General features: G+C 40.0%; 1 protein-coding gene and 1 long non-coding RNA gene across 2 annotated transcripts in view; both read right to left on the bottom strand.

Annotated features, from left to right (window-relative positions):
• Positions 1 to 336: 336 nt before the first annotated feature.
• Positions 337 to 13307, bottom strand: part of LOC106816040 — a 28928-nt gene continuing 15957 nt past the window's right edge. Inside the window, exons 2-4 of the long non-coding RNA XR_001394827.1 lie at positions 2179 to 2290; positions 1375 to 1516; positions 337 to 423 (exon numbers count right to left, since the gene is read on the bottom strand). This is a non-coding gene — a long non-coding RNA (uncharacterized LOC106816040). The remainder of the gene's footprint in view (positions 424 to 1374; positions 1517 to 2178; positions 2291 to 13307) is intronic.
• Positions 2606 to 9130, bottom strand: LOC106816039 (flavin-containing monooxygenase FMO GS-OX4-like). The gene is made up of 5 exons (XM_014820584.1): positions 9013 to 9130; positions 8513 to 8676; positions 8053 to 8374; positions 7088 to 7631; positions 2606 to 2841 (listed from the first exon to the last, which is right to left on the bottom strand). Exons 1-5 carry the CDS (start codon positions 9071 to 9073, stop codon positions 2661 to 2663), a joined length of 1272 nt encoding a protein of 423 aa, XP_014676070.1. The 5' UTR covers positions 9074 to 9130; the 3' UTR covers positions 2606 to 2660.

Genomic DNA, 13307 nt, shown 5'->3' with positions numbered 1-13307 from the left:
AGTCACTGTAGGCAATTTTTTAAATGTGCAGTGAGTTGCTGGGTCAAGTTCCAAACATGTTAAGGACGATATAGGTAACAAAAGCTCCATTTTGTTAATCGTAAAATGTATAGCTTAATGGCATTGGGTGATAAGCTAGTAGATAAGTTCCATAATGGTAAAACAGTGGACATGCGTCCCGTAGACACGGTGCAGTCCTCGGCTACATACACGCCTCACTCATTTTAAAGCTCACCTCTTATGATGCCAGCTGTATACCATGCAGCTCGGATGAGCAGGGGACAACCGAGTAACGTCAGAGGTGCGACGACGGCTCCCATGATGCCGGCACGCAAACTGCTTGGTACCGAAGCCCTTCTGGTAGGGAATCGATCTCGCAACCATTCCAGTGCCAATCATTGCAGCAAATGTCGCACCTATTGCCTGAAAATGTAAGCTACATATAAGCACATGTACGCAAATCATATGAAAATTTACATAAGGCAAGTACTACATGAATATTTCAATTAATTTACACACTCACAAATAGTCACGAACAGGTATTTTTTCAATAGCAAAATGGTTACCTAGTATTTTGTAAATATTTTTACCCCATGGTAAAAAAAACCATAAACATAACCTAAACATAAACGGTCATAAACGGGTGTCAGCTAACTGCAGTGATACAGATTGAGTCCACTATTAATTAATGCTATTTAATGATTTGGAGTCGTCTTTTGTCCTGGCAGCACTAGACAAAGGCATGTAACGTGTATGCATTCCAAAGAGATGCAGTATATATGTGCAAACGGATCGATTAGCCAAATGCCTTATATGCATCTGTGTACTAAGTCTCAGTCTCATGTTAATAGCCCAGAATACATGCACAACGAACTTAATATAGCCTTAATTTGCAAACATTTTCATGTTTCTATTATTAATTGTATTTTATTTAAAAGCAACAATGACTAGACTTTGAATGACAGACTTTTAGTATTCGAATTATTTACGAGATAATGACATAAAAAAAGCTATATATAGTAAATAGCAAAGTATAGTATAGCAGTAAACCTGGAAATCTAAACAGATTACATATCCAGCACTGCACTGCTGTCACAGCCATAGTTAAACTAAGTGAATTCCTGGGAGGTCAAAAGATCATTAAAGTCAGACAAGCAATGGCGAGAGAAGGGCGCAACTCCTAGTCAATACGGCATAAGTCAGTGTGAGATGAAGGTTTTCACATGTGGTTACATGACGATTTACACCTATTTTTTTGATTATTTGCATTTATTAGGTTTTTATGTTATTTTCTTCTAAATCCAGGTGGTCAGTTGTCTGCCTTTCACCCTGCCCCCCCCCCCCACATACAAAGGGTATGACTCTTAGACTTACCAGCCATGAGTTCTTCATCATGATATTCATAAGGGCGGGTGTCCTTGCTACAGCTAAGGCAGATGAAGCCGTTATTACGAGCCCACCGCCAAAATACATGTACGTGTCTCTGATACGGTCCTTGACGAACTATGGCCACATCCTACGAATGGAAAGCCATTGAAAATTGGCGTGATCGTAATTGTTTGGTAATGCTCAACATTCGCTGAAACAACATGAGCAGAGACCCGGACAAAATCCGCGGGATATTTTTTTACTTATTGGTTGAATAGCGCAAAGCGCTATATTGCACACCGCAGGTGCTAAGCACTTTCGGGGGGTCTGGGGGTCCTCCCACAGAATTTAAAAAAAAATGCTGCAGATGCGTTCTGAGGCACAATAATTTCGAAAACTAGCTTGTTCATGAACGCCGCCATTGCGCGCGTATTGCCGTGCCGTGCGCGAATGAATAGCACATTTGTCGGCCGCGGGGTGGCGAGCTCAGACGGTAAAAGAGCATCACTAGCCGTGGGACATTTTTCTACTGTCCGAAGGTGGCAGTACACCCCCCAGTTTTCTCAATGGATTTCAACAATTTGAAAAATTGATAATTTTCTAAAGTGAAAAACGCGGGAAACCGCGGATCCACGGGAGATTCTCATCTGTGCATGTGACAATAAAAGTCCATATTTATCGCTGTCAACTCTTGAAAATATCAGAAGCCTATTATAGAATATATCCAAGATAATATTACATAATGATCTCATCTTACTCTTGACAATTTCAGGCCTCAAAAAGAAAGCCAGGTCTAAGAAAGACACTCACACTGCCCGGTCCAATGCCCCGACTTCGTTAGACATGCCCAGGCCATAGTAGCAGAGTGCTCCAATGCCCAGCACGCCAGCAACCGCCACTACGCCGCGACCCACTGTGAAGGCTTTAAAAACACAGAGTTATTTAAATAGCTTTGAAGTGAAATACATTATTAAAGCAGAATACAGTTCTGGTTATGGTTATGATGTATATATATTATCAGGATTTAATAAAGAAACATTTGTGTTTCGGATACTATTATATAATACTTATTTTCCAACGACTTATATTGTAAACGTATATTTTATCAGGAGTCTATCAATATTGATAGATTCCTGCTTTTATGCACATTTATTTCCTCTATTCTGCTCTATATGCGTATCAAGAGTACATAATAACATCGCTATTATGTACTCTTAATGCGTATAGTACAGCCGCATATATAACAAGGTTACGCATTGTATACAAAACTTTGCGTACTCATGTAGTTGACATTACTGCTCCGGTTCAGGGTCGAGGTAGTCATACTCCCTATACTTCATAATATTTTCACGCATTCCATCAAAGGCAGCGTTAATGAATCGATATTTTGATTCCATAATGTTCTCGATGTCTGCAAAATTAGCAATGTCATCGCAGTATGAACTCGGAGCCCAACGGGGAGTAAATACGAACCTGTGTGCATGTATTGTGCATGTACCTGTGTGCATAATGGTGAGGTTTTTGTCCGCTAGCTAACCGATCGAGGTAGTCAGCTTCTGTCTCCTTGTTCATTTCTTGCTCGCTAGGGAGCGCCAGTGACCCATCAAGAATTTTCTGAGCTATCGGAACTTGGAGGTACGCGAGTCCGAACTCAAGAGGCAAATAAACCATGGCGATAAACATGAGCGTGTGGTACCTGCTGTGGATCATGTGCTTGAATAATGGTTGTGCTGTTTTTACCTCGCTAAACGGTGACATCACACAGGCGTCGAGGAATGGGAACGAATACTTGTAGCCGGTGCAGAAAATAATCACGTCTGTTGGAACGTCTACCGGTCGTGTACGTCACCACGCTACCGTTGATCGCCTGCGGGAATCCCGTTGTTCTCACGTTGTGTGGTAGCAGCCCTTTTCTGTACTGTTCAAGTGGCAACTATGTATTGTGGTAGCTCACGTTCCCATTTCGTATAAACCTTTTCAAATGTAATAAATACATCAGTTATGGTTCCTGGGTTACTAACACGTACCTTTTCCCAATGAAGGAATTTTCCTTTTAGATTAGAGGGGAAGGGAAAATCAGGGTATTCCATCGCCTGCGTAGGCAGGTTTGTGATAAGGTTCTTATAAAGGCTTGAGGGTATTGGGTAGCCATCTTCATCCAGCTCTGTCTTGTCTGTGTACAGCCACATACCCCCTTATCGAGGCAAGAAAAATGCCATTGAGTTAACAATGTACTTGCATGTCACCTTTGTGGTATCATGTTTTGTACAGATGGGAAGAGGCAACACGTATTCTAGACTCTAGTACGTTAGAATTACTCTTGCTTGAAACACACATTCTTGCTATTTGTTTAATGACGACATCCGAAGCTGGAGTTGCTTGCTGGAATTGCATATTATCATCCTGGCGGCCGTTGTCAAAAATATCGTAAAGTTAATGCTAATGTTGAGACTAATTTTGTTTCTGGCAACGGGCCCCATATGTACGTTTGTACTTAGACATTCCGCTATCCTGCTAAAAATTACATAATATCTTAGGACGTCAGTCACGATTTTCACTCTGCCTACTTCAATGTGCTGAAAGTATTTCAAGAAAAATGCAAACACGATACACATGACTTTCACTCACCGATGTTGTTTCCTCGTTCATAGACTTTGAAGTCGAAATCTTGCGGTCGTGAAGCCAGCATGCGGGCAGCAATCAACCCTGACGGCCCAGCTCCAATCACAGCCACTCGTGATGGTGCCATACTAGATGATTATATAGAGAACAATTGAATTTAAATGAGATTTTATACTATTTATTTTACATTCTGTAGAAGGGTGTACGAGGAAGCAGTTATCTTTAATATGTAGAGAGTCTATTACTAGTCGAAGTTTATGTGTCTCGTTTTAGGCACAAGAAACGTGAAATTGCCATAAAATTCAAATCAAGTTTCGTGTATTATCTCAGTTGTGATTAATTACAAACTGATAGCATGGTCACTACGCCTGTATTAACGGCTACAAAACAGTTACTACAAGATTTAAAAAAAAAATTGGATGTTAAATTCAGCATTGTATAGTTAAAGGTATTGCTTGAACATAACAGCGATATGTTGGATTCCCATTGTATTCGATCTTTACATGAACAATAATCTTTTTCATATCTACTTTTTTATCTTGTATGTAGGGGGCCTACCTTTTGTAAAAACAACAACAAATTTCTACATACCTTGTGTTGTATTATTGTACTTGTTTTTGTTATTTTTGTTTTTTTGTTCGTTTATTTTTTTTGTTTTTGTTTTTGTTTTTGTTGTTTTTGTTTGTTTATTTTTGTTCTTGTATTTGTTGTACTGTATTCTTGCAGAGAACGACTTCTATATGTGTTCACGTTACAGCACAGGTATACCACTTGTGTCTACTGATTTCGCTTTTCCCTATGTGGCGCCACCTTCTATTTATAAGCAAGTTATTTACAAAGGGAACAAGTGTGTCAACGTTCGAATTACTTCTGCAGCAATATATATGACTTTGATCGCTATGCCAGAGAATGTATAGCCGTCTAAAAATAGTTGCAGCATCCTAAATGTTATCTATTCGTAAAGTTGACCTTTACCGTTTGCTCAGAAAACGTTCATGGTCCACCCAGTAAGAACATTGACCTAGCATGTTACCATGTATATGGTGTGGTTATTGCTACACACGTCCGGTGACGATGTATGTCAGTGTATTTACCTCTGTACAGCCACACATCAAGGGTTTGCATGGCTATCAAAGAGTTAGGCAGCTTGCGCTTATATAAAACCCTGAACTGTCCAATAACGGCCTAATTCGATTTCAAATGAGAGCACGTCCTTTGCCGCATAGCATGTTGGGGAAGGCTGTTCCAGCTGTCAATCACTCTCTGAGAGAAAATATTTTTACGTAGTTCAAGACGACTGTGCTCTTTGTACGTTTCATGCTGTGATCTCTGGTGGTGGACAAGACTGAGGGTAAAAAAAATGTCCTATGATAAATGTTCTCCAAGCCTGTCATATAATCTTGTAGGTTTCGATAGGATCAGCTCTCTCTCTACGAGTCTCTAGAGTATAGTATAGTAAAGTATAGTAAAGTATAGTAAAGTATAGTAAGTATAGTAGTATAGTAATTATAGTAAAGTATAGTAAGTATAGTAAGTATAGTAAAGTATAGTAGAGTATAGTAAGATTCAGCCTTTGAAGTCTTTGCTGGTATGACAAGCTACCCGAATATATTTAATGACACTTTTTTAAGCATGAATAGCTGTGCGCGACGTGCCAGACGTTTTACAGACATTTCTTTATAAGTGCAATATTGGGGCATTAAAGTCATTAGGTTCTTGCTGACAAGAACATAACAGATCTTACTGTCAAGAAAATTCTACAAAAAACTGAATTTGTATTAATTATTAATTAATTTGTAATTAAACGTTTGTATATAATTATAATGTCTTATTGGTGAGGAAGAATTCAAGTTATTGTCTATATCCGATAACAACGTTTGCAAACAACTAAATGAAGGGCTAAGCATTAGACCCGCATGCGCATAGCAACACGGTGATGTTTGCTGAAGTGCTTACGACTTCACGCGGTCCCTGTACGATTCACAAAACTACCAAAAACCGACATAATTCTTTCAAAATCTATCATTCTCTCGTTCACCGGCTGTGATCGGCTAGCGACAGTACAAGCTAAAGACGTGTGTATTGTTAGGTATGAGATCAGGGTTACTTTATCAGCACCCATATCTACTGCTACATAAAAAGGGAGGAACTACAGCAGAAAAATATATAGTATTCGTCAAGCACTCTTGTATAATTATTGTATTGTGATACATGCGAAGGATAGAGGAGAATAACAATCGATTTCTGATAGTACTAGTTAAAGTGTATTTTGGTTCTATAAAGATAGGAATGTTCAATAACAAGCCCGCAAATGACAAAACATCCATAACAGAAGCGTGCGATTTATATAAAAAATATCCTCTGAGTTGTAGATAAGATTACAGTGGCAGAAAGCTTCATTTGTGTTTTATTCAATAATCTATTTAATAGAATAGTTATAATATTAATACTCAGTATCACGTCTCGCGATGTGCCATTTAATGCGGTTATGATTTAATTTATGGCTGATATCAACTACCTGTTATATTTATATTAATTCTAAACAATTTTACATGTGTGTATATTAGTACAACTGCTCTAAATTATAGGCTATCGTATCGAATACACTTTAAGTGACTTGTAATGTCAATGAACGTAGATGTATCCTGGGTCTCTGTGGCAAAACATTGAGTCAGGCAATATCATTGTTAAGCCACTTTGAGGAAGCGAAATACATCTCCGGTTGGGCAACTACAATAGCTCTCAACAGCCCATTGCCGTATGCTAGTCACACTCAGTGATGAGTGCCTGGCCCAGAGAAGCCTAGCTCGATCTTTGGATATCGATCTACTATCTATATGCAAACATTCCCTAATCTAATGTTTCACGTGCAGCTAGAGTTGCGCACACTCTGAAGGTTATGCCTCACGGACTGTGGTGACACTCTAAATGGGAGTCAGAGTCGCTGTAGTCCCTTTATGTCATCACATTTTTGCACCTTGCAGCGATGGCAGCTTCAAGTGAGCGGTACTTTGGATGCATGACGTTATCAATCTTTGCAAAAGTGGCAATCTCATCGCAGTACACCGTATACCACCAACGGGGAGGGAATACGTACCTGTGGGCGTGGCGGGGTTTCTGTCCGCTAGCTAACCGATCGCGGTAGTCAGCTTCTGTGTCCTGGTTCATATCTTGCTCGCTAGGGAGCGCCAGTGACCCATCAAGGATCATAAGCGCAATCGGAACCTGGAGGTACGCGAGTGAGAATTCGAAGCCTGCAAACGGCATGCCGATAAACGTGAGCGTGTGGTACCTGCTGTGGATCATGTGCTTAAATAACGGTTGTATGCGGCAGCCATTGGTGACAGTGACATCGCACGAGGCGTCGAGGAATGGGAACGAATACTCGTAGCCGGTGCAGAAAATAATCACGTCTGGTTCGAATTTCTCACCGTCGGTGAACGTCACCATGCTACCGTTGATCGCTTGCGCGAATGTCGTTGTTCTCACGTTGTGTGGTAGCAGCCCGTTCTTGTACTGTTTACCTAGGCCTAGACCGTCTAGTTCGCTGAGTGATATGATCACCTCGGATGCGTGAGGGTAGAGATCTTTCATGATATGAAATGCAGACGTAAGTGCTCCCATCAGGAGTACTCGCTTGCCTGTAGAAATAGATGTCTTATAAAACTTTAACGGTAGACGGTGCGGCGTGACATTCTGATATAATGTAACTACAGCAAGATACGAAGTAGGTTTTGTTTCAGCTTAATATTCCCGTATAATCTTGTATGCTTAACTATATATTAGGTGTATCCAGTACGTATAACAAAATAACCGGTATCTATACTAATGCTCGTCGGGTCTATGTCTCTCTGGGTACTGCCGGAACGTACCCTGGTAACTTCTAATATGCTGGACCGTACCTCGCCTACTCCACTAACGAGTCTAGGGAGTCGCCTACGCCTACTCCCTAACCCTAACCCTATCCCTAACCCTAACCATATCAGATAGTTACCAGGGTACGTTCCGGCAGTACCCAGGGAGACATAGACCCTATGAGCTATACTAATTTAGGCAGCGCACCGGCATAAGGTTCTGGATGGCGGTAATCGTGGCTGTGCAGCTGTACCCCGCTGAAGCTCTCCTGACCAGGAATGTCTGGATAGTGAGGGACACTATAGTGTCCACAGCAGACTAATACAGCATCAAACACCTTCTCCTTGCTGCCTCCTCCCTGAAGGGCAGTCGTGCGCACCAACCACTGCGGTCTGTTGGGAGATTGGTGGGCATCTCCTGGTCGAAGAGGGTTTGAGGTGATGCGTTTTACAGACGTTACATCTGTATTTAGTTGGATATCTTTTCGAAGGTTGAAGTGGTCGGCGTAGGCAAAAATGTAGTCTTGAACCTACGCAAAGTATCACGAAATATAGGTTTTAATATAAATCTGTAGATAACGTTTACATTGAATCAGGTTCTATATAAATTACATTGTTATTGTTGTCAAGTCCGCTATTATTTTTAACTAGAACGCAACAATACACACCTCTTTCCAATGTATAAATTTTTTCAAATCCGAAGGGAAGGGAAAGTCAGGGAATTCCATCACATCCGTAGGTACGTTGGTGATAAGGTTCTTGTACATACTTGAGTGTACTGGGAAGCCATCTTCAGTCAGCCCTGTCCTCTCCGTGTACACCCACGTACCTCCTAATTAAGGCAGACGCAATTAAAACCACTGTACTAATGATCAACCTGCGTGTAAGCATCCTGATGTGCCGCGTGGATGATGGGGAAAAAATGTCAAATGAACTTCCTATCTTCTTTATAAAAAATGGGCAAGGAATAGGATACCCACCCACATATCTCCAATTCGATATCTGCTGATATGGAATACGTATACCATAATTATGGCATATATGCATTTCGTTTGCATACGTCACGCTCTACGTTACGTAGCGCAGTTAGAAGTATGCCGCCACATCTTGCTTATTCTGTAGTAAACGCAACTAGGCTAAACATTGCCTTAATTTTATTCATACTCACCGATGTTATCTCCACGTTCGTAAACCTCGAAGTCGAAATCTTGCGGTCGTGAGGCAAGCATGCGGGCAGCAATCAACCCTGACGGCCCGGCTCCAATCACAGCCACTCGTAATGGTGCCATACTAGATATTCAACGTATAATATATAATGTTTTATACGTGTATTGCTCAAAATAATACATGCTTAAACTTGTTTAAGGCATATAAGTTTGTTATTATGTGCAATGATCATGTGATTACGCCGTTGTCTGTGCCTCTTATAGTCAGGTTTCTTAGTGCAAAATATGGGCCGAATCGTTACAGGAGTAACAAAAGCATCAAACTTTGCACAGTTGTAGCTTATGGCAGTATATACTATCATTATTAGAAGGGGTGCCCAATGCAGATATTCCTTAGAAGGGAATTACAGATGATTTAATGTTCGAACCACCCGACTCCGAACCCCCCTACCGCGCCCGCCTGTATACAATGCCAATACATGTACCAGCTGTACAATGCATAGAAATAGATAGACAACTTGTCTATCTATTTCTATTATTTTATTACTATTCTATTATTTATATGGTACAATGCGCCAGTACACACAGTACAGGCGCGCGCGGTAGGGGAGGGAGGGTTCGGAGTCGGGTGGTTCGAACATATAATCATCTGTAAATTACTTCCGCGCGCATAATTTTATTTGCTAATATATTGACTAATCGTGCGTTAATGAACTCAATATTGACAATTTTTTTTAGCTAAGACATGTCTCTATAAGTATCTAGATTTCTAGAAATGTAGCTCAATTTCTTTGCGAGATATGAGAGTTAATACACTTGCCTGCCGTCTATAGCCGTACGTATATGAGCGATACCGCGCGCATATATTTGCTAATATATTGACTAATCGTGCGTCAATAAACTTAATATTCACAGAGATTATAGCTAAGACATGTATTGAAACCTCGTCGAATTAAGTTTTAGTTCGTGTAGATATTTCGTGATCGTATTGTTGTCCGATATTAAGTTTTGCGTTGTGTGTTGTTTTAACCCGTTGTTTCGTTTCGGGTTTGCGGTGAGCTTGAAGGAGATGTCATGCAGCTTCTCTTTGCTATTATTGCGACGTAAGACGAGTGACGATGAAGATCACAGTAAGTACGAAATAAGTTTTACGCACAAAGGTTTATTGTTAATTGCTCACGCTACGCGTGAGCAAGAGTCTGGAAATGTAGTCTAATACATGAATTGTAACTGTGCGGCCAACTTGTAACTCCCAAGGCGCGCTCTGCTATTTATATGGCCCAGCGAAGTGACGTCATCTTAAAACTCTTACATTTACCATTTAAATTGACTACGTCACGAATTTTCTATTGTAAAATTTGTAAAAATTTTATTGCCATTTTTTTACATTAAAAGTAAGAATTAACGGGACTAAACGTATCGTCAAATTCTTACCTGATAAGATTGTTTCTCAACTAGTTAAAAATCCAAAAAACCTGGACGATTTGATATTAGTGTTCCTAACATTAATTGCTTGCTATGGGCTATGTATGAGTCACGAGTGTCTGTTCACATCAAACAATATAGTAAAATAAAAAGTATAATGCAGCCATTTAACCATAAAAAGTCAACAGAATTACTTATATTTTGTGAAAAAGTCGATTTTTTTTGTTTTAATTATTTACGGTGACGTAATCACTTTAATTTATCCACGAGAGGCCGCCACGTAACTGCAAAACTCTAGAATTTCTTGCTCGTAAACATTTGTAAACAGCGCAGCCTTGAAGTTATCTGGATCGGCGCATCCGTTCCCCAGCTGATTAATATCCGGTTTGGCGCATCCGTTCCCCAGCTGATTAATATCCGGTTTGGCGCGTTTATCTGTAGGTGTGGACATTTATACATGTTATTCACACATTTACGGCGTGCCTTGCTAGCCTGACGGCTACGCACACAAAAATCACGTATGATTCTTATTCAATACTTTACTAATTACAAACTCTACGCGCCGCTCTGTTACAGTATACTATCTATAGGTTTCTAGAAATGTAACTCAATTCTTTTGCGAGATATGACAGTTAATACACTTGCCGGCCGTCTATAGCCGTGCGTATATTAGTTTATATGAGCGATACCGCGCGCATATATTTGCTAATATATTGACTAATCGTTCGTCAATAAACTCCATAATCACAGAGATTATAGCTAAGACATGTGTCTATAGGTATCTAGATTTCTAGAAATGTAACTCAATTTCTTCGCGAGATATGAGAGTTAATACACTTGCTTGCCGTCTATAGCCGTGCGTATATGAGCGATACCGCGCGCATATATTTGCTAATATATTGACTAATCGTGCGTCAATAAACCCAATATTCACAGAGATTATAGCTAATACATGTATCTATAGTTTTCTAGAAATGTAACTCAATTCCTTCGCGAGATATGAAAGTTAATACACTTGCCTGCCGTCTATAGCCGTGCGTATATTAGCCTATATGAGCGATACCGCGCGCATATATTTGCTAATATATTGAGTAATCGTGCGTCAATAAACTCAATATTCAGAGAGAATATAGCTAAGACATGTGTCTATATGTGGGTAGATTTCTAGAAATGTAAGCCGATAAATGCGCGCGGGGGGAGGGGTTACCAGCTGTACACAATGCGTCAGTATAGGCGGGCGCGGTTCGAACATTTAATCATCTATAATTCACTTCTAAAGAATATCTACATTGAGCCCCCCTCTAATATTTATAGTACTGCCATAAACTACAACTGTGCCAAGTTTGATGTTTTTGTCAGCTCTGTAACGATCATGATTCTAAGGGACCCGACTATTACGTAAGAGTTAAGGTATATAATATACTGATCGTAATACCATCGTTTTCGATGTATTTTATCTTTACATGGACAGAAATTGTTTAAATTTGGTTATTCCTAACAGCTCGTGTAGTTTTTCTTAGAAAAACGTGTATTCTGACACGACACTTACCTTTCGTTGCTTGTAATCTAACCAAACGACTTGTGTGCGGTTACCTTGCAGTCTAGAGCTACACGTCACTTGCGTCTCTAGTTTTCGTATTTCCTTGGTTCCAGTTTTTTTGTACGTGCAAGTTATATCAAGCAGTGAATCAGTGAAGCAGTGAATCAAGTGTGGCAAGGTTAGAGATATTTTTACGGCGAAACGTTTAATTCGCACTTTGTACAGAAATGTAGCCGTCTAAATAAAACACACATACATATGCCCAGAAGCTTATAAATGGTTCATATGCCGCATTAGAGCTGTGGTATCATGTGACCGTTGCCATGCAGCAAAAAATGAGCTAACTGCAGTGGCGTAGCCAGGGGGGGGGGGCGATAGGGGCGGTCGCCCTACTAAGATTTAGAAGGCAAAAAAAATTTAAAATAAGATTTAAAAAAAAAAAAATTCGCCTTACTGAAATTAAGACGAATTCAATTGTAATACTGCGATTCAGTTGATCAGTTCAGTTCGGCCGGTCTCCCTTATGTAAGTGAGGTGTTCGAATAAAGAAGATTTTCACACATGCGTATATAGTTAATAATTAATTCAATTCTGGATGAAAGTATTGCATGTGTGGTTTGGGGTATTCTGTACTTTGTCCCCTATGCACACAATGCGTTAGGATGAACGCGGGACCGGTCGGTAGGCTTGAGAGAGCTGTATTTTTCCTCTTGCCTGTAGGCCCTATGTACATGGAGCTCGGATGGATAAAATGTGTCCCCCCCCCTTCCCGAGTGTCATCACACGTTACCAGCACGTATCTTTGTAATGTTACATGCCTTTTTGTATAAAATGTAATTTGCAAGTGATTGCAAACCTCATCTTCATGCTATTTCTATTTGATTGCTTAGCAGACGGTGTTCATGATATTCATTATAAAAATCAATTCTAGAAATTTATTTAAATGATATCCTTGTTTTGTTAAAATATCCACATCAAAATACTGCTACCTTATTTAAACCAGTAGGACTGTTTCAAGTCGATAAAACATGCCAACAACATGCACCAAATTGCACCATTAACAACATCAAAATGTAAAAAGCTCAAAACTGATTGCCGCTCCCCCTCTTAGATTTAATCTTGGCTACGCCGTTAGCTGACTGTAGTCTGATGTGCCTATATTATACACTATACTGATGTATAAAATTACACCGAACCCGTGCTCGTGTGACGTCCGTGCGATCATCTACATATCGTTATCGCAGGATGTCCTCGTGACCGGGTGATACTCCATTAGGAGTGTTTCCAACTTTAATGTCATTAATGGTCATAATAACATAATATATATATATA

This window comes from Priapulus caudatus, unplaced genomic scaffold, assembly GCF_000485595.1.
Source record: "Priapulus caudatus unplaced genomic scaffold, Priapulus_caudatus-5.0.1 Scaffold1267, whole genome shotgun sequence".
NCBI classification, from domain to species: Eukaryota; Metazoa; Priapulida; class Priapulimorpha; order Priapulimorphida; family Priapulidae; genus Priapulus; species Priapulus caudatus.
The sequence above is the reverse complement of the archived record's forward strand: the minus strand, read 5'-3'. Positions and strand labels throughout refer to the sequence as shown.